General features: G+C 50.7%; 1 protein-coding gene across 1 annotated transcript in view; it reads left to right on the top strand.

Moving 5' to 3' along the window:
* The window catches only part of Rrp12 (ribosomal RNA processing 12 homolog), a 56580-nt gene that overhangs the window by 31012 nt on the left and 4406 nt on the right, over nt 1-21162 (top strand). Inside the window, exons 12-33 of the mRNA XM_006990458.4 lie at nt 1151-1262; nt 1471-1568; nt 2671-2785; nt 4295-4437; nt 4584-4705; nt 6070-6134; nt 6225-6387; nt 7008-7162; nt 7335-7402; nt 7853-7946; nt 10471-10629; nt 10735-10815; nt 11572-11677; nt 11870-11977; nt 12422-12579; nt 13796-13887; nt 14039-14206; nt 14326-14495; nt 14656-14781; nt 17101-17153; nt 19440-19506; nt 20765-20832. Of these exons, the coding sequence (XP_006990520.1) occupies nt 1151-1262; nt 1471-1568; nt 2671-2785; nt 4295-4437; nt 4584-4705; nt 6070-6134; nt 6225-6387; nt 7008-7162; nt 7335-7402; nt 7853-7946; nt 10471-10629; nt 10735-10815; nt 11572-11677; nt 11870-11977; nt 12422-12579; nt 13796-13887; nt 14039-14206; nt 14326-14495; nt 14656-14781; nt 17101-17153; nt 19440-19506; nt 20765-20832 (2491 nt within the window). The remainder of the gene's footprint in view (nt 1-1150; nt 1263-1470; nt 1569-2670; nt 2786-4294; nt 4438-4583; nt 4706-6069; nt 6135-6224; nt 6388-7007; nt 7163-7334; nt 7403-7852; nt 7947-10470; nt 10630-10734; nt 10816-11571; nt 11678-11869; nt 11978-12421; nt 12580-13795; nt 13888-14038; nt 14207-14325; nt 14496-14655; nt 14782-17100; nt 17154-19439; nt 19507-20764; nt 20833-21162) is intronic.

The raw sequence follows: 21162 nt of genomic DNA, 5'->3' as shown, positions 1-21162 counted from the left end.
GATGTCTGTGTGCCTTTGCCTCCCGAGCGCTGGGATTAAATATGTGCCAACACGCCTGGTCTGGCAGTCTTGATCCTCCTCCTTTAGTTTCATAAGTTCTGGGATACAATTGTGAGCCATCGTGCCTAGTCTGGTGTGATCTTTAGTTTTAGTTTTTTGCATGTATGTGTGTGTATGATGTGTGTGAGTTCATAGGTGTTTAGTACAGGTACACACATGCCACATTGCACTTGTGGAGGTCAGAAGAAAAACTTGGGTCAGTCCTCACCTTCTTCCTTGTTTGAGACATGGTCTCTTAGTCGTTTGCTGTGGCATATGCCAGGCTGACTGGCCTCAAGTTGCCAGGGATTCTCCTGTCTCCACCTCCTGTCTTGGTGTAGGAGTGCTGGGATCAGTGCTGTGCCCAGCTTTATGAGAGTTCAGGGGGTTCAGACTTAGATCCTCGTGCTCAGGCACAAGTGGCCTACTGAGCCACTCCACAGCCTAGGTGAGGGTTTTGTACTTTCGTTATTTGTGTTTTGTGTGTAGATGAGTGTGTGCGTGTATGTGCATGTGGAAATCAGAAGGTGACTCTCAGGAATGGGTCTCTTCTTTACTGGGTGGACTCCAGAGATCACTCCTCAGGCTTGGCTGCTGGGGTTGAGGGGCACCCTTACCACTGAGCTATCTTGCTGACCCCCAGGTGTGATGATTTTCACTTGTGTGCTTTGCCTGCCTTTCACTGCCTGCCTGGGTGTGTGCATCCCTTCTCATGCTTCACTGTGGCCACGGCCAACCTGACAAATGTGTCTCAGTTTCCTCATCTACAGAATGGGCATAGGACTTAGTAACTGCTGCAAGGTTGGAGTGAAGTGTCTGTTGTTATGCAGTGGTTGGTGTGTAGTGTTATGCCAGTGTTAGCAGTGTATTTTGATTTGACTCTGGGAAGGGTGAGGGCCAGCCCAGAGGGAGGTGATAATGAAGGCAAGCTTCATTCTGTGTGCTGCTTATGGGCAGTTTGGACATTTCACCCCATCTATTACTTCAAGGACAGTGCCTTTCTGGAATGGCCTGCTGGGAGGGCAGTCAGTAGATGTTTTTACCTGAGCTCTGGTGGTTCAGGTCTCTGAGGCTTGGGGCCAGGTTTCACAGAAAACTTTTGTCTTGACAGGTTGCAGCGAGACCTGGGGCTGGGCCATCTTGCTCGGTTTTTTGGAAGGGCAGTGACCTGTCTCCTGTCCCCTCATTCACAAGTGGTAGCAGCAGCTACCCAGACTCTCAAGGTACCACAGCCTCCTCAGCACAGCCTTAGCTGGGGAAACAGAGTCTGCTGCCCTGGCTCCCAGACTACCCTGAATGCCTAGCTTGGTCCTGGGGGAGCCTCTCCCAGTGGGAGACAGGCTTTGGGAGCTTCATAAAGCAGCTATTTGGGCGGGTGAATGGAATTGGGGGGCTGCCTTGGAATAGACAGCCTGGGGCCTCTCTTTGTAGGAGATCCTGAAGGAGTGTGTGGCTCCACACATTGCTGACATTGGCTCTGTGACCTCTTCAGCCTCAGGTCCTCCCCAGTACATCGCTAAGATGTTTAGGTGAGTCTACGGTGCCCCTGTTAGGAGGGCACAGAGTTCTCTGATGACCTGTGCTCCACTTTGGGCAGTGTACCCAGTACCAGGTCTCTGTAGGATCAGGGTGAGTGCCAGACCTCTGCCTGAGCAGCTCCTGCCAGCTGGGCTGTGTGGTGTTTTAGAGACACCTAGACGAGGAGAGGTGCCATACTGTGGGACGTCAGAGTGTGGCTCATGGGTCCCTGCCTCAGAGCTTCTGGACCTCGTAGCTGGGTTTGAAGGCAGCTCTGGTGCTTGCAAGCCCCAGGTATATCTGAAGCAAGGTCCTCTGGATCCTCATCAGTGGGAGAGCAGCAGCAGACATGTAGCTAGGAATTCAGTAAACAAACCGCTGACCTTTGTGCTGGGAGATTCGTATTAATCCCCTCTTACAGCTGGGAAAGGGAGGTCATCCAGCTCGTAAAAGGCTAACTCCAGCGTCTGCTGGGCTGCCCTCATCACCTATGAGCAGTCATTTGAAGACATGGCTACGGGGTCCTGGGTCTGTTTGTTTTCTGTCTTGGTTTGGTGCGCTGGTGACTAATTCAGAGGGACAGAGGCCAGTTCCTGCACATATGGCACGATGTTTCAGGAACCCTCAAGGAGAAAGACTCTTGATCTCAGCTGCCCCTTGCCCACACACTGCTCCTTTTTGGCCCTTTCTGCCTAAAGTCCCCAGAGGCTCAGATATTGTGGGGCAGATGGGAGCAGCCAGAGTTACACAGAAAGGGTCTGAAGACCTTTCTCTCTGCTCAGGCCACTTGTTCCCAGCCATCCTCCCTCCTCAGATCAGGTAGAGGAAGCGTAGGACAGCAGCGGTACACAGGCTGGGGAGCCCAGTGCAGGTACGGGCCTCAGTTTCCTTATCTGAAAATGGGGCATATTACTACCTACCTCAAGGGTCTCTCTTCAGGCAGTAGGAATGTGTAACTAAACTCAGCATGGATGCTTTCTGAGCATTAGCTGGCCACTTTGTCCTGCTGGCCCTCCCCTATACAGGCTCGCTGAGGTCTGTGGGTCATGGTACCAGCACCGGGATCTCCTGGGGTGATGTGACTGTGGTCCTGACTGTGCTGCTCCTTGGCAGGGCAGTGGAAGAGGGCCTGACATACCGGTTCCATGCGGCCTGGAGCTCTGTGCTGCAGCTGCTGGGTGTCTTCTTTGAGGCCTGTGGGAAGCAGGCCCATCCTGTGATGAAGAAGGTGAGATGGGGGCCGCCGGGCCAGGGAACTGGTGGCACTTGGGTCCGTGGTCTGAGGGCTCCTACCCAGGAAGAACATGTCTGCACTCTATGACACCCCAATGTCCATAGTGCCCACAGCAGGTGCCTAGTACCGTGCCTCCAGAAAGGTGACTGACCACTGTGGGAAAAGCAGGAAGATGAGAAGGGAACCACTGCCCATCCAATTACCTTCACTGAAGTTCATTTAGAATCCTGGGAGGCCCTGCCCCTTTTAGACTTTTAAAAGTATTTTTTGTTTATTTATTTACTTATTTATTTTAATGTGCATTGGTGCTCTGCCTGAATATCTGTGTGAGGGTGTCAGATTCCCTGGAACTGGAGTTTTAGGCAGTTTTGAACTGCCTCTGGGCGGGAATTGAACCCTGGTCCTCTGGAAGAACAGCCAGGGCTCTTAACTGCTGAGCCATCTCTCCAGCCCCCCTTTGAAAAATTTTTAAAGGTTTATTTATATTATGAGTGTTTTCTTCTGTGTGTATGTATGTGTATCATGTGTGTGCCTGTTGCCCTGGGTGATGAGAAAGGGGACCTTAGATTTCTTGGAACTGGAGTTACAGATGGTTTTAAGCCACCATATTGGGGCTGAGAACTGAACTCCAGTCCTCTGCAAGAGCATCAGTGCTCTTAACTGCTAAGCCATATCTCTAGCCCCGCAGGTTTTAATTCTCTGAATGCCGTGTAACCAGTGAGTATAGTGTTGATGTTTTAAACAGCCTTAGGCCTCAGGGTTTCTCCAGCCCAGGGTGAACTAGCTGAGTACTGGGAATCCTGAACAGACCCCAGGACAAAGAGCAGCAGGTGGATCAGCCCCTGGGTCTCTCTCATTGCTTCTTCCCCTTGCTGTCAGGGTAATGGGAGCCACCTTGGAGAGGCGAGTCAGCCAGGTCAGGCCCCTGATTGGTTAGGATTGGCAAACATGGCTTCCTGCCAAACAGGCAGGGCTATGAGAAGCAAGACTGGTTGGTCTAGGGGAACTGGAAGGTGCCACTCTGCCTCCTCATTCTATTTGCTCATAGTTGGCCGCAGGCCAGCCTTGGTCACACCTTCCATTCTTCAACATAATCGGGATCTACATTTGTATGTGAACGTTCGTAGTTTTTCACGTTAAATGAAGCAGAGCTTTTTAAAGTCCTGGGCCTTGGAAAGGGATTGGACACACCATTGAGTCAGTTGGGGCGTCAGTGTGTGTCTCTGTGGAGCTTCATCTGTGCCATCTGGCTCCGTCCTTTGGAGTGAAGCCTGGCCTGGTTTAGACTGTGGATTCTGAAGATGGGTCTGAGGTGACATCAGTAGGGAGTGAGGAGCCTTTGGATACCTCAGCTCCCATTCCCTGGGCAGCAGAAAAACTGCATTTTGTTGTTTCTGTTGCACTGAAGATCAAGCCCAGACCCTGAACATGCTGGGCAATTCCTCTGCTGCACTCTCACACCCGGGCCCTGCCATCATGTCCCTCTGTACCCTCTCGTTCCAGTGCCTCCAATCGCTGTGTGACCTGCGTCTCTCCCCTCACTTCCCTCACACAACAGCCCTGGACCAGGCTGTGGGGGCCGCAGTGACCAGCATGGGACCCGAGGTGGTGCTCCAGGCTGTGCCTTTGGAAATTGATGGCTCTGAGTAAGTGTGACCTGCTTGGTCTTCAGGAGCCCAGGAGACCCATGCAGCTTGTGCCCTTCTAGGAAGGGTGTCACTAGTTTTCTATGCAGAGGGCTCTTCAGTCTTCTGTCTGTTACCTCTTCTCACTGAGTCCTTCTTCCTCAAAGGGAGACTCTGGATTTCCCACGGAGCTGGCTGCTGCCTGTCATCCGGGATCACGTCCGGGAAACGCGGCTGGGCTTCTTCACCACTTACTTCTTGCCCCTGGCCACCACTCTTAAGAGCAAAGGTAGGGCGGCGCCCTTGGCTCTGTACCATCTCAGTCCCCTGCTCCCCACATCTAGGAGCCCCGCTGGAGAGGTCAGAAAGGACCGAGTCTGCCGTGGGCACTTGGCAACACTCCTCCGCAAAGCAGGGGAGTGGCCAGCAAGGGACTCCCTAGGGAGCCTCCACCCCTGGGTCTTGTTCTTCGCTCTTGAGTCAAAAGAAAGAGTTCAAGCCCTTTAGGTAGGTTTTTCTCCCCATGGTTTATATGTGGACAGCTGGCATCTGTATCCCCAGGTTCTGTATTACAGATTCAGTGAACTGCGAACTGAAGATATGCCGGGGAGAAAATTCCCTGAACACTATATATAACAGCTCTTCACTTGGTATTTCACTGTTGGGTTTGATGAGACATCTAGAAGTGATTTCAAAAACGGGAATAGAGGTTGCATGCAAACACTAAACTCTTCTGTACAGGAGACTTAAACATTCAGAATTTCATATCCATGGGGATCCTACAGCTAATCCCTTGTGGATACTGAGGAAAAACTCTATATACTGTTATAAACCTACAGAGGACTGTGTTTATGTATATGGTTTCAAAGTCATGGATATCTGCCTGCTCTTACCTCCTGAATGCTGAGGCTAAAGGCATGCATACCCTGCTACATCTGTAGTTTTCTAACAACAATGAGTCTTTTTTATTTTTTTATTTTTTGTTTTTCGAGACAGGGTTTCTCTGTTGTAGCCTTGGCTGTCCTGGAACTTGCTCTGTAGATCAGGCTGGCCTCAAACTCAGAGATTTGCCTGCCTCTGCCTCCCAGGTACTGGGATTAAAGGTATTCGCACCACCCAGCAATGATCATTTTAATATACTTAAAAACCTCATTTGTTGCCTCACAGATGGTGGCAGCCTTGAACTCTGTGAGATCAAGACCAGTCTGGTCTACAGAGTGAGTTCCATCCAGGACAGTCAGAAGTACATAGAGAAACCCTGTCTTCAAAACAAAACAAAACAAAAATTGTCTTCTAATTACTGAAAAGTCGCTAAAATGTGTGCTTATTCACATTACCTGTAAGCCATGAGGATATTGGTTTGTTTTTTTGAGACAGGGTCTCATGTAGCCTTGAATTTGGTGAGTAATTGAGGATTACCTTGGATTCTTGGACCTTCTGCCTCAGTTTCCTGAGTTCTGGGATCATAGGTGTCAACTCTCATGCCCAGATTCATAGATTTTTAAAAATTATTTAGAATAATTAGTGTTCCTATTGATTTATCGGGGTATTACCTATATTCGTATCCTCACTGTAGGACTTTCGGTTTGGTAAAATGAGGCCAGTTGGCCATGGGGGCAGCTAGGGTCACACTGTCTCTTTTACATCCTCTAGCAATGGACCTGGCCCAGGCAGGCAGCACAGTGGAGTCCAAGATTTATGACACACTCCAGTGGCAGGTGAGGGTCATCCGGGGAAGGAAGAGGGACGGAGCATGCCGGGGCACAAGTCACCGGTGACACTCTAATTTCCAAATTCCTCCCTCCCAGATCTGGACCCTCCTGCCTGGCTTCTGCACAAGACCCACAGATGTGGCTGCCTCCTTCAAAGGCCTGGCACGGACATTGGGCACAGCCATTAACGAGCGCCCAGACCTGAGGGTCACTGTGTGCCAGGCCCTGCGCACTCTCATCACCAAGGGCTGTGAAGCAGGTAAGTGTGGGAGCCAGTTAGAAGGTGCCTGGGGTGCCGGCCTGCTGTGGCTCACACTGCTAGGCAGCCTTCTGTACCGCTGTCGTGCTGCTGTGGTGATCCAGGAGGCTTGCCTCATGCCTTTCTCCCCAGTGTACTGGCTGAGGGGTTTAACAGGGCGCTCATGGCTATGGTGACTGAAGAGAGCATTGGATGCTGCAGTGGCGGAAGAATCACGAGCCATGGTTACCTTTTTAGAGCTTTATTAGGAGAGACAGAAACCACGAGGAGGGGAGAAAGAGGGAGACAGAGAGACCGCACGGAGGACAGAGGGAATACGGGGAGAAAAAGGGCACAGAGAGGGTACGCCCGCTTTTTAGGCTTGGACGCCGTCGCAGGCTGATGGCGTAATAAGGACAGTATCCTTACACTGGCAGCTGCTGTGGATGGTGCATTCATCCACAACCTGGAGGCTCGTGTTCTGTGTGCCCTGGCCTCAGCCTTTCCTGACAGAAGGTCCATTCTTGTGGCTTCCTAGTCCCGCCAGAGGATCCCCAAAGGGACCTGCTGGCCTGCCACCAATGACCACTGACTTACTATTGGCTCTGTCCCTTCAATGCAAACTTGGGTCCTCTTACCAGAGGCTGACCGTGCTGAAGTGAGCCGCTTTGCTAAGAACTTCCTGCCGATCCTCTTCAACCTGTATGGACAGCCTGTTGCAGCTGGGGAGGCGGCAGCCCCACGCCGTGCTGTGCTGGAGACCATCAAAACTTACCTCACCATAACCGAGTCTCCGGTGAGTGCCGTGAAGGGAGGGATGCTGTTGGGTTGGAGAGGTCAAGACCCTACCTCCAAGCCCTGAGGAATAGGGACTTTATACCACAGTTGTGGCTGGGCTGGGGGCTCCTAAATCCTGGGGACCATGCTGTTATGGTTACTCTGTTTCTCTCTCCACTGGGGGCTGTCAGTTGGTGAATGGCTTCCTGGAAAAAGCCACCGAGAAGGTACTTGATCCTGCCAGCTCTGACTTCACCAGGTAAAGCACTCAGGGCTTCCTCCCTTGAGCTCGGGAGCCAGAGGGTACCTAGAAGAGGCCTTTGGATTCACTCTGGAAGTCTTGAAATATCAAATGTCCCAGCTGTTCTGAGAGGTGTGACTAGTTAATTATTATTAGAGGATGGAAGAGAACCTAGAGATAAATGGCCCAGGTTCAAATCCCAACTTCACCACTTCCCAGCTCATGTGGCATTGAACAAGTTACATACTTTGCCTCTTAGTCCTCATCTGTAAAATGGGTGTGGTAATAGTACCTGCAACATGGTTCTGTGAGGACAGAGAAGTAGCTGTAAAAAGCCTAGAACACTACCTGGTTCTCTGAGTGCTACATTTACCATTCACAAAGGGAGGCCCATGTCCGACCCTAAGTGGGAGTAGCCTCTGCCCTTCTCCGGTTCTTTAAGCCCCTTCCTGTTTCCCACTCTGGCAGATTGTCTGTCCTGGACCTGGTTGTGGCTTTGGCTCCACACGCGGATGAAGCCGCCATCAGTAAGCTGTACTCTACCATCCGGCCCTACCTTGAGGTGAGCTCCTTACAACTTGCCTCTCCTGTTGTTGGTTGTTTTTTAATTCTTTTATTCTTTTGGGGGGCCCAGCTCCCAAAAAATCACACATGGAGACTCATGCTTTGTCATGAATGGCTGGCCTTAGCTTAGCTTGACTTGTTTCTTGCCAGCTTTTCTAACTTAAATTATGCTGTCTAGGTCAGGTGGTGGTGGTGGTGGTGGTGCACGCCTTTAATTCCAGCACTTGGGAGGCAGAGGCAGGCACTTCGAGGCCAGGCTGGTCTACAAAGTGAGTTCCAGGACAGCCGAGACTGTTACACAGAGAAACCCTGTCTCAAAAATAAAAAAAAAATAAAAAAATTATCCTGTCTTTTGCCTCTGGGCTTTTGCCTTTCTTTCCTTCTTATTCTGTGGCTTGCTGTGTAGATGGGTGGCTGACCCCTGGGTCCTCCTGCTTCTCCTGCTCCTCCTCCTCTCCTCCCAGATTTCTCCTCCTCTTTATTCTCTGCCTGCCAGCCCACTCACCCTTTCTCCTTCCTCCCTATTGACCATCCAGCTCTTTATTAGACCAATCAGATGTTTTAGACAATTGAAGTAACACAGCTTCACAGCGTTCAACAAATGCATCATAAAAGAATGCAACATGCCTGGCGGTGGTGGCACACGCCTTTAATCCCAGCACTCAGGAGGCAGAGCCAGGCAGATCTCTGTGAGTTCGAGGCCAGCCTGGGCTACAGAGTGAGATCCAGAGACAGGCACAAAGCTACACAGAGAAACCCTGTCTCGAAAAACCAAAAAACAAACAAACAAACAAAAAGAATACAATACATCTTTGCATCATTAAACAAATGTTCCACAGCATGAATGAATGTAACACATCTTAAAATAATTTTCTGCAACAGTCTCTTTGTCCTCATCTCTTGCTACTTGCCCAGCTTGCACCCCAGCTACTCTGGAAGTGGCTTCTCTTTCTGTTGTGCCCTGGCCATCTGTCACTAAGGTGTGCAGCTGTGTTCTAGCCTCCCTGCCGAGGTGTGTCTTGTATAACAAAGGCCATGCTCCTTTCCTGCTGCCATCTCCAGTGGGCAGGGCCCTCAGCCCTCCCAGTCTGTCTTCTTTCACCCCCCACCCCAACTATAGCCACATCAGACTGTCTGTCTGTTTGTTTTTTGGACAAATCCATGTATCTCAGACTGGCCTCGAATTTCCTGAAGAGTTGGCCTGGAATGTCTCCTCCTCCTGCCTCTACCTCCCAAGTGTTGTGATTACAGGTGTATACTACCACACCTACTCTTTATTAGGCTGTTATTCAGAGTCCTAGATAAATCCTTTATTTTATCTCTTTTTTCTTTTGTCTTTTTTTTTCTTTTCTTTTCTTTTTTTTTTCCTGAGACAGGGTTTCTTTGTGTAGTTTTGGTACCTGTCCTGGATCTTGATCTGTAGGCCAGGCTAGCCTCAAACTCATAGAGATCTGCCTGGCACTGCCTCCCAAGTGCTGGGACTAAAGGCATGTGCCACCGCTGCCCAGCTTTTATCTCTCTCTCTCTTTTTTTAATGTTTTATTTCATTTATTATTTGTATGTGATGATGAGGGTAGGTGGATGTCTGGGGACAATTTAGTAGAATGGGCTCTCCCACCTTATATGGGTACCAGGGATCTAACTCAGGTTGTAGGGCTCACACCATCAGGTAACAAGTACATTTTCCTGCTGGACCATTTTGATGGTCTTTTTTTACTGGTGGACCCAGGTTCTCATGGATGCTGGGCATGCACTCTGTGAGCCATCCCCCCAGCCCCAGAGTCGTGTATACAGCGAGCCTGCCTGTGCATTTGCTCATGCTGGCCCTGTCTGAAATCACGCTGTGGCTTACAGCTGTGCAGAGCTCAGCCCAAGAGCACCCTCCCGGGCACCAGCTCCCCTAGTCCCCTGTAAAGCAGCTAGAGGATGAATTTGGGGAAGAATGTGCAGGTGGACACTTCAGGAGGACATCTCAGGAAGAGTGCTGGGAACTCCTTCAGAATTACAAGGAGTCAGTGGGGTAGAGAGGAGAGTGCCCTGGCACATTCTGATGCCACCAGCCCAAGCTTGAGTATCTTGTTAATTTATTAATTTTATTTTTTTAGATTTATTTATTTTTACTTTATGTGTACGTTTTGCCTACATGGATGTATGCACACCATATATGTGCCTGGTGTCATGTAGATAGAAGAGAAGAGGGTAGCAGAGCCCCTGATGTTGTGATCTGAAGGTGGAGTTATAGACGGGTGTGAATTGCCCTGTGAATGCTGGGAACGAACTGGGCCCGGTTAAGAACACGCGCCTTCGGCTCCTGCGCTGTTGCCTCAGCCCCGGCATCTGTTCTTTAGTGTGGAGGAAGGACGGTTCAGTCTGGCCTTCTCCCTGAAGCTATGGCCGCTTTTCCAGACCGGCTTCTCTGAGTCCCCTCTAGTGCTAGCCGCAGTAGATTCTTGGGGATGTCACAGAATGGGGTGGCGCCCAGTCCCCTTCCTTACCATCTCTGTGCCTTACTTGCCCCTCAGAGCAAGGTCCATGGGGTTCAGAAGAAGGCCTACCGAGTACTGGAGGAAGTGTGCGCCAGCTCCCAGGGCCCCGCCGACCGCTTTGTGCAAAGCCACTTGGATGATCTGAAGAAGACTCTGCTAGACTCACTGCGGAGCACATCCTCGCCGGCTAAAAGGGTGAGGGCTGCGGGGCTGCCGACCCTGCACGGGAGGAAGGGTGGCCGCAGGCAGACCAGGGGAGCAGTGACACTGAGGGACCCCTTGGTGCCTTTCTGCCCACAGCCCCGTCTGAAGTGCCTCATACACATTGTGAAAAAGTTGTCAGCTGAGCACGAGGACTTCATCGCTGCTCTCGTCCCTGAGGTAAGGGAGGGACACCTGCATGTGTCTTCTGCTAGTTCGTTCGTTCTTTCCTTTTTTAAGGATTTATTTTTATTTTTTTTATTTATTTATTTTTAAAGATTTATTTATTTATTTATTATGTGTACAGAAGAGGGCGCCAGATCTCACTACAGATGGTTGTGAGCCACCATGTGGTTGCTGGGAATTGAACTCAGGACCTTTGGAAGAGCAGTTGGTGCTCTTAACCACTGAGCCATCTCTCCAGCCCGATTTATTTTTATTTGTACATGCATTGGTGTTTTGCCTGCATGTATGTCTCTGTGAGGGTGTTGGGTCCCCTGGAACTGGATTTACAGACAGTTGTGAGCTGCCGTGTGGATGCTGGGAATTGAACCTGGGTCCTCTGGAAGAGCAGCCTGTGCTCTTAACTGTTGAGCCATCTCTCAAACCCTTATTTTATGATTTTTTTTTTAATATTTTTTAAGATTTATTTACTTATTATATATACAGAAGAGGGCACCAGATCTCATTAGGTGTCTGTGAGCCACCATGTGGTTTCTGGGAATTGAACTCAGGACCTCTGGAAGAGCAGTCGGTGCTCTTAACCTCTGAGCCATCTCTCCAGCCTGTGATTTCTTAAAGTCTGGTTTCCAAGAGCTGGCTGTGAAGTGGGAGCTGTAATGGTGATGAGGATGTGCTCCCCTCACTGCCTGGGCATGGGTGGCTTTCCCAGGCTGCCACCTTAGCTAGCATGTGCTGACAAGGCTCTTCGGCCAGGTGATCCTGTGTACAAAGGAGGTGTCGGTGGGTGCCCGGAAGAACGCGTTCACTCTGCTGGTGGAGATGGGCCATGCTTTCCTGCGATTTGGCTCCAGCCAGGAAGGTGAGACTGGGATACAAGCTGGGGTGGACACACTGCGGGCTACAAGAAGACCCTTAAAGCCGCTGGTCTTAAGGAAAGGGTGGAGGGAACTCCTTACTCTGTTCTGCCTGTGGCCCTGATTAGACTGCTGCTCTAGGCCTGTGGTGCTCATCCGGGCTCCTGTCTTTAAGTAACTGTCCACTCTGCCCTCAGAGGCTCTGCAGAGATACCTTGTCCTGATCTATCCTGGACTTGTGGGTGCGGTTACCACAGTGAGCTGCAGCATCTTGGCTCTGACCCACCTCTTGTTCGAGTTTAAAGGTAAATGTTCACTTGAAGGCCTGGGATGCCTTCATGGTAAAGAGTGCCCCAAGGTCAGGACAGGGTGGTGCCAGAATGGGGAAAAGTATCAGGAGGAGGGAGACCAGAACCCAGCCCCATCTGCTTCCCAGTCTCTTTTCCTCACACCTGCACCACCCAGCAGTGTACAGTCCCAGTATCCGGGGCCTTTTGTCAGATTGAAGGAGGCTGACCAGTCCCTGGGTCTTAGTTCTGGTCCCTCCTCTCACCAGCCACACGAATCTTTGAGTAACTTCACTAACCTCCTAGAACCTCTGGTAATCTCTAAATGGAAGACCATGGCCGCTCCGTGGGTGATGATTCAAACCGTGTGAGACCACAGAAAGGCCCCCTGCTCACATCTGACCCATGAGCGGGTCTTGGGTTCGGGTAGCTCTGGTATCTGACGGGGGCTCCTGTGCACAGGACTGATGGGGACAAGCACAGTGGAGCAGCTCCTGGAGAATGTCTGCCTGCTGCTGGCTTCCCGCACCCGTGATGTGGTCAAATCTGCACTGGGCTTCATCAAGGTGGCCGTGGTGGTCATGGACGTGGTGCACCTTGCCAAGCATGTGCAGCTAGTGGTGAGGCTCTGTTTTCTTGACTGATGGAGGCCCCTGAGGTGCCAGTGTGGACCCCATGGGCCTTGGGTCATTAGTTTAGAACGTTGTCATTAGCCACTGTTGATTTGAGTGGCAGAAGGACATTAAGGAGTGTGGGAGGGGATTGTAGGAGAGTGCTGGAGAGTGCTGACTAACAGAGAAGACACAGTGCCCACAATGTCTCCTGTTACCCTGTGTCCCCTCCATAGACACCAGACCAAAGACCAAGGACAGAGCTCCTCCACATTGTACAGACAGAGAAACTGAGATCAGAACTCACTCTCAAGGTCTAGTCTCAGGGCTCAGGCTGGGCTCTTCCTCTACAGGACCTCTCTCCACATCATCTGCCGGGGCACAGATAAAAGGGACACAGAGAGCCCCTCTGGGTTGTGTCTCCAGACTTTTTCCCAGGGGAGCCTCCCCCTCACTCCCCGCAATTGGACTAGTTTGCTTACCTGCTGTCCTCATTTCTCACTCCCAGCTGGTTGACTCACATGGTGCTTGCCATCCGCTTGCATGTTGCTACTGAGTCAAGCCTTGACCTCAAGGAAGGGAGCAGAGATAGATGTCTTCCGAAAGCCTACAGCCTAACCAGGAACCAGAGATTTAAGAAATGGCTAGAGTAGAGATCTATTATATCTACCTACATTTAGAACTTATAAAAATCCCTTCAAAGGATATGTGGGGACCTTGTTCCCTGACCCCACTGGAGACCTTACTGATAAGAAGGTCTGCCACCCATACTAGGCAGGAAGAGCATGACTGCATGATAGAAAGGGAACGTGAGACTGTGAGATGCTGGAGAGTGTCTGGCGAAGTAGAATGAGTGAATTAGGTGGTACCTTTATGGTGAGCCTGTGCCTCAGCTCATAGCCTGTGCCTTAGTACTGGTAGTAGCTGTCCCGTCTAGTTGCTGTAAAGATCCATTGGAAGAACATGTGGAGAGTGTTGTCACCTTGAAAGGATGACCACAGATGTGTTACGAGGGAGGGCCTAGAGGAAAGGTGCGATTCCAAATGAAGCAAGCGTAGTTGAGCCAAGGAAGGGGTGAGCCGAGAACAGGGCAGCTGGCACCTCCCCTCTTCGCCGGGCCCAGCTGTACTGTGCATTCATTGGTCTGGACAGCAGGGAAAGGTGGGCCGGGTGGGAGACAGGCCCTGCTCCTCCCCCCTCTGACGCCATGTGCTCTGCCTGTTAGATGGAAGCCATCGGGAAGTTGTCAGACGACATGCGGCGGCACTTCCGGATGAAGCTTCGGAACCTGTTCATCAAGTTCATCCGCAAGTTTGGGTCTGTGCACTTGAGTGGGGTAGAGTTGGGGTGTGGGATTCTTAGTCTTTCAGGGGTCACAAGAAAGGCTTACTAGTTCCTGAACAGCTCCTGCCCCTGGGGAGGGATGCCTGGAAAGTGCCTCTGGACAACCCTTCTCTGCCCCACTCAGGTTTGAGCTGGTGAAGGGTCTGCTACCTGCAGAATACCACAAAGTCCTGGTCAACATCCGCAAAGCTGAGACCCGGGCCAAGAAGCATCGTGCCCTGAGCCAGGCTGCTATGGAAGAGGAAGAAGAGGAGGAAGAAAAAGAGGAGCCTGTCCAGAGCAAAGGCGACAGGTAAGACCATGGCTCACTCCTTGAGGCCCTAGTCTACCCTCGCCCCAAACCTGTCCTAGCAATGCCTTAAGTCCGCACCCCTCCCAGGAGGGCTTAGGTGTTGGACTTCTCTAATTTAGCATCGAGGAGATTTTGGCTGACTCTGAGGATGAAGATGAGGAAGAGGAACGAGGCCAGAGCAAGGAGCAGCGGAAGCTGGCACGGCAGAGAAGCCGAGCATGGCTGAAGGAAGGTGGTGGGGATGAGCCCCTCAATTTCCTGGATCCCAAGGTGGCCCAGCGAGTCCTTGGTGAGCAAGAAACAGCTGACAGAGGAGCCCAGAGTGGACCTGCCTTGTTGCTGGGTTCCTGTAGGCAGGGGGAGCTTTGGTGTGTGTGGGTTCCAAGGGAAGATGGTATGAGTTGGTTAGGACTGGCCTACCACCACCTCATGCCAATCTTCTTCACTAGCCACCCAGCCTGGACCCAGGCAAGGCAGGAAGAAGGACCATGGCTTCAAGGTGAGCGCTGATGGCCGCTTGATCATACGCGAGGAGGAAGATGGTGACAAGGTGGAGGAAGAAGACGGCACTAAAGGTAGGGTCCCGTGCCCCCGACCCCAGGAACAGCTGCTCCGGCAGCTAGGGCTAGGGCTGTGCTGGCCTGATACTCATGTGTTCACTGGGGCTCCTGGCCTGTTCACACAGTGCCCAGGTATTGAGGAAGCATAGGGAATAGAGCTGAGCTTACATCTAAGGTCACTCCTGAGCATTCTGACTCCTCAGTTTTTTCCTGACCATACTAAACATTTTTATTTCATATACTATCTATACCTATTTATTAATTTACCTATGACCTTTTTTATGTAGTATACATACATATAATTTAAACCAGACGTGGAGGGGGCTGGAGAGATGGCTCAGCGGTTAAGAGCACCGACTGCTCTTCCAGAGGTCCTGAGTTCAATTCCCAGCAACCACATGGTGGCTCACAACCATCTGTAATGAGATCTGGCGCCCTCTTCTGTATACATAATAAATAAATAAATCTTTAAAAAAAAAAAACAAACAGACTTGGAGGAAACTCCCCGCACTGGGGCAGATGTGATCATCTCCTCTGCTCCTTTTTCCTTATTCCTTTTTGTTGTTGTTGTTGTTTTGAGACAAGATTTCTTTGTGTTCTGGAACTCATTCTTTAGACAAGGCTGGTCTCGAACTCACAAAGATCTATCTGTCTCTGCTTCCCAAGTGCTGGGACCAAAGGTGTGCGCCACCATGCCCGGCTTCCTTATCCTTTTAGTTGTTCGGGTTGGTTTGGTTTTAATAGAAACTGGCTGAGCCCTGTAGCTGATTTAGAGCAAGAGCCAGCCTCTGGGATACTGCTAGCTTCACAACATCCGTGTTGTACAACTGTCCCTCAGGCAGGACCGCTCAACACGTTTAGTGGTCTCTCCATGTCCTCTCCATACCTGTGTCTTCCAAAAGTGTTAGCCTTCCCAAACTGAGCATGCACTTGTCTAGAATGCGTGAAGCTCTTGATTCTGTCCCTAATTCTGTGGGGACAAGTGTCTGCTCATACAGCTCCTCCACGCATCACTCGTCAGCTGCTTGTCTGTCTAGCTCCTGTCTATGCTTGATATAAATGGGGCTTGTGCTCTTCCTTCGGCTGTCTCTTCTCTGTTCCCTCCCAGCCTTTGTACTCTTCAGGCTCTTGTGCACTTGGTGACCACTAACTGGTGGGGATGCCCCCCCCTCTCCCTGCCTTTCCAAGCCCCTCTGTTCTGTAGGATCCCATACTGGTTCTTTGTAGCTTCTCCAGGGTCCCTTAGCCACTAGGCCTCACCCCCACAGAACTCCTACAAGGCAACTGTCTTCCTTCTGTACACCTTTAATCACAGGCTGGCTCATTTTCTTGCATGCTGGGGGCTGAACCCAGCCCATGGTACGTGCTCCACGGAGCAGTGCTCCACGGAGCTCCATTCCCAGCCCCACACGAGCTGTCTTTATTGTCCTGTGGCTGTTGCTTTGCTTTGCTGGAATCTCTTTCCTGCAGATGGTCAGATTCATACTTCTTCTCTTATTCTCACTTGGTGCCAGTACACAGAGTGGGAAAATGCTTTTGGAGTAGGAGGGTAAATTGTCCTTTTGCTAAGTGGGGACATGCATGGGGTGGGGCTGACTCCCAGGAGTCTGGGGGCTCTCCTTGAGTCACTCACATCTTGAAGGGGCCATATGGTCTGGGAGTGGAGGGAGCAGTTTGATCTCCCGTGGAAAGAGGACACAGGTCTGAGGAGGGCAGTTTTCTGGGACTGGAGTTGATGTCCCTTCTCCCTGCTGTGCCAGGAGGGAGTGTCGTCTTTCTGTTGACACAGCAGCTGCACCTGAACCTACTGCTGTTTCCGCCAGCAACTGCTTCTCAGCCAGTGGCCCGGGTGGGTGGGGCTTTCACTTCCTGTTGGATCCGCCTTCCACCACTGTCACCAAATGTAGTTTTTAATTAAATCTCTCTGGTTCTATTTATCACTAAGACTCGGGAGTCAGAGGCTGGGGTGAACACCTGCTAGTTCAGAGAGGTTGAGAAGCAGCTAGCTGACCTTTCCTCTCTCTGGTGTTTCAGAAAGAGAGCATCCTTCTGTTCCGCCAAACCAAAAAAGACCTCCACACTCAAAGTCCCTCCCTGCTGCTTCCGGTGTGTCTCTATTCATCTCCAGGCTCTCTCTGACTCTCTAGGATCACTTTCTGTCAACCAGTTGCTGGCTCTGCCCCCTGACCCAAGGCTGATTTATTTAACTAACACAAATGCAGACTTGGGTTCACGGTGGGATTGAATGTCCTGTCCTGCAACAGGGGGCAGGCAGTGAGGCAGGTTGGGGATGCCCGGGTGAGTGCTCATGAGCCTGTCTGCTTCTGACTCCAGGGCAAGATGAAGAGATGATTGATGACTTGATGGAAGATGCTGGTGTCAGAAGTGTGAGTAGTTTGTGGCCTCATCCTGGCCCACAGCTCCCAGACCCCAATCCTCACACACAAACAAACACTGCATCTGCGCAACTCCCTCAGAGTTTAAGATTACTGGGGCAGAGTGGACGGGCATGTGAAGTGAATCCGATTAGAGCTTGGCATGTGGCAAGCTTCCCCACGTGCCTTCTGGTAAACCAGGAGCCAGGAGCTAATTTATAGTTAAGAATGTATCACAGGGCTGGAGTGGTGGCTTAGTGGTTAAGAGGACTTCTCACTCTTGCAGAGGACCTGGATTTGGTTCCCAGCACCTACATATTGGTTTACAACTATCCATAACTCCAGTGCCCGGAGATCCAACACCCTTTTCTGGCCTCCATGGGCACCAGACACACATGTCGTATACATACATATATATACAGGCAAAATACTCATACAAACAAAATAAAAACAAATAAATCTTAAAAAAAAAAAAAAAAAAAAAAAGACAAAGAAGAAGAATGTATCCGAGTGTAGAATGCCGTTTGGAGAACTGAGTGAAAACCATGTAGGAAAGTCAGGAATGAAGAGGGTGAGGAGGATGCCCTGGGGTAGTCATTTGTGCCTCTGTCGCACACCTGTGTGACCCTCCCCTCCACAGACCATTCCAGCGTGGCCCAGCTCTGCTTACCAGGGCTCATTCCGTGGCCTGGGTTCTGCCCTTCCCAGGCCCCCTCAGTCTAGTCTCACTTTGCATGCAGTAGGAAGCTGTGAGGGAGCCTGTCCCTGGACCCAGGGTTCTGTGTAGACTCCTTGGTGTGTAGAGAGCTCGGCACTTGGGGATGCTCAGTGAGCCATAGCTGTCCTTTATGATCATTGTTTATTTTCCCAGAAATTATTCTGGTTGGGGCCTCTCTGGCTTTTCTGGAACTTTCCTGGGGGGCTGGAGATCTCTTGACAGCTGCCTTTTATTTCTGGCCAGCAAAGACTGGCAATAGTCTCTGTAGATGGCCCTCAGCTCAGAGCTGGCAAGATTAGACATCTTTCCTTAAGGCAGTAAGAGGATTCTAGGGGTGACCACATTAGTGGTTGGTTCCTGACAAGTCAGCCTCTGCCACTAACAACCCAAGGCTCTCTGGCATTTGCTGAGTCTTCTTGTTTGCATGGTTCTGGGAGCATGAGATGCTAGGGGATAAGGCATTCTCAGTGGAAGACCAGTTAGTGGGCTAGCCTTGGCTATGCACCAATGGAACTAGGGTAAAGCTCAGCCATCATCCTCTGTTGTGCAGCCAAAGCCCCACATGTCCACTTTCTGGTACTCGCTAGATATCCAGAGTTCTGTGTTACAGACAGTGGATCTGGCATCCATATTCCTGGACACATGTTCAACCTGATCTTTTGACCTGGCACCCCTGGTCCTCAGCTCACCTACAGACTCACAAAGCTTCCAGGCTGGTGTCACAAACCACAGGATAGGAGCGAGCTTTGGGAACTAGGTTACACCTGGCTGACCTACCCACACCCCTACCTACCCACTCTATGGTGTGCTTACTTGATTGCTAATGCCTAAGCCCAAATATCCCTGTGGGCTGCCTGGTGGCTGGTCATCTTTCCTTCCTATGCATCCCTAACGTTGGCACCAGGCATGCAGTAGGTGCAGTAAGAAGTATTAGCATGTCCCAGCACTCGGGAGGCAGAGCCAGGTGGATCTCTGTGAGTTCGAGGCCAGCCTGGGCTACCAAGTAAGTCCCAGGAAAGGCGCAAAGCTACACAGAGAAACCCTGTCTCGAAAAACCAAAAAAAAAAAAAAAAAAAAAAAAGTATTAGCATGTTCTATGTCATAATTGGATGAGTCCATGTGTCCCAGTGACTTACAACTTCTGTGAACCTATTGTCTGTGAACCATTGAAGGACTGTAATGAATAGCTTGGTCCAGGATCTCCCACCTACCCAGGGACTAGAGAGGGAAAGAGGTAGTCAGAGAGGCTTGGAACCTTGCTTGCCTGTGAGAAGACAAGGACCTGACAGCAGCAGCCTCTTTTAATAGCTCCAGGGTGTGAAGTTCAGTGTGAAGAGGGAAGTCCAGTTGTCAGAATGTGGGCGAGATTCCCCCAGTTGTATGATAGGAGATAATCACTCCCCTTGTGGGCTTGCATTTCCCGTGCAGCTGGGGATGAGAGCTTGGCAAAGGGCCTTGTCATCAAGGCAGGCCAGTGCTTCTGTCCCTGCCCTTAGTACCGTGTACTCTGAAGGATGTAGGGCATCCTTTGCTTACTGACTCCCTGCCTGACATCCTTTGCTTGCTGCCTCTTTCTATAGAAAAAGAAGCTTAAGCGGCAGAGGGAAGATGAGGAGGATGAGCTGGAGATCCCGCCTCGGTACCAAGGTGAGGTATTCTTTCTTTTCATGGGACAGTTAGTTTCCCTGTACCTGCATCAGGCTGTGGAGTTATAGAGAGGGAAGCAGAGCTATGAAGTTGCTGCACTCAATTGACAGTACACAGATTGGCTGATCTAACACTCAGGACTAGGCTGGGGGAGCGGGAGATACGGGCCTTAGAGAACCTAAGAGTTAGGTTTGTGCATAGTAAATCTAGCCCTTTTGGCAAGCTCCTCCCCGCCCAGCCATCCTTCCATGAGGCTTGTGAAGTGTTAGCCTCTCTTGTATGCTCCAAGATTAGAACCCTGGTCAAAGGGTTCCTCTCTAGCAGCAGGGTGGCTCCTCTGCTGCCTGAGGTACACCACAGGGCTCTGCCCTGGGTTTCTGCCATAAAGCACCTGGAGATCCAGAGCTATGGAGGCAGTCTCTCGTTCTTTTTTTTTTTTTTTTTCTTTTTTTGGTTTTTGGAGACAGGGTTCCTCTGTGTAGTTTTGGTTCGTGTCCTGGATCTCGCTCTGTAGACCAGGCTGGCCTTGAACTCACAGAGATCCACCCAGCTCAATCTCTCATTCTTGTAGCAGTATGTCCTCTGGGCCCCATGTCATACTAACCCTACTGCAGGACCTATGACTTCTGTCCCTGCATTCAGAGCCTGGCTCCTTCCTGTACTAAGATGATATTGTGGACAAAGGACATTTATAATCCATGGGACAAGAAGCCTGGGCTCAGGACAACTTGCCCAGCTGTTACTTAGCTGTGTAACCTTGTTCTGTCACACTGCTGGGGTTCCAGATTCACGTCTTGGAGGGGCTTTCTGAGATACATTGCAGGATTCTATCCATGACTTTTGAAGTCCAGGCCAGAAGTGACAAGCTGACCCTGGGCAAGTTTTCTTGCCTCAATTATCTCTAGTTCTCACCGCTCAGTGGGGTAGGTAGTTGCTTCTGTACCAGAGTCAGAACTGGGTGGAGCATGCGAAATGCCCTGTCCACAGGCAGGGGTTAGGAGTTTTACAGATAGATCCTGTGTAACTTTGGAGAATGTGGGTCATTTTATATCAGTACAGAGCGTATGTGTTCCTGGGAGTCACTGGGCAGTGTCTCTTCAAGGGAGCACTTTAGTCATTTCGTGCCAGGATGTGGAACCAAGTTCCTTGTCTTCTGTCCATCATCTTCCCAGAGGCTCTTTGAGAGACGTACTTCCTGCCTCCCAGAGGAGGGTCACTCTGGTTCTGCCTGATTTGTGATCTTTGTGCTTCTCTATAGCTGGAGGCTCTGGCATCCATCGACCTGCGGCCAAGAAGGGTACGCCTGGAGCCGAATACAAGGCCAAGGTGAGAGCTGTGGGCAGGGTGTGGGCCTCCTGGTACCAGGAGGATGATGAAGGGCAAGGAAGAACTGTGCCCATCACCATCCTGGGTGCTTTTTTGAGTCATACAGGGCAGAAAAGACAAGGGGCACTTAGGGCATGTGGCATTTGAAATGGCCTTAGAGACAAAAAAAATTGACAAATGACCTTAGAGACAGAGAAGCCTGTTGATATCATCTGAAGGAGAAAATGAAGGGGAGAAGGGGAACATTAGGCTAACTGAAATCAGGGACAGGGAAGGGACCCCACACTCTGACTGACTCTGACTTTGGGATTTTGATTTTTGTTTGTTTTT

Source organism: Peromyscus maniculatus, chromosome 1, assembly GCF_049852395.1.
Source record: "Peromyscus maniculatus bairdii isolate BWxNUB_F1_BW_parent chromosome 1, HU_Pman_BW_mat_3.1, whole genome shotgun sequence".
Lineage (NCBI taxonomy): Eukaryota > Metazoa > Chordata > Mammalia > Rodentia > Cricetidae > Peromyscus > Peromyscus maniculatus.
This window is presented reverse-complemented; position numbering and strand designations above follow the sequence as displayed.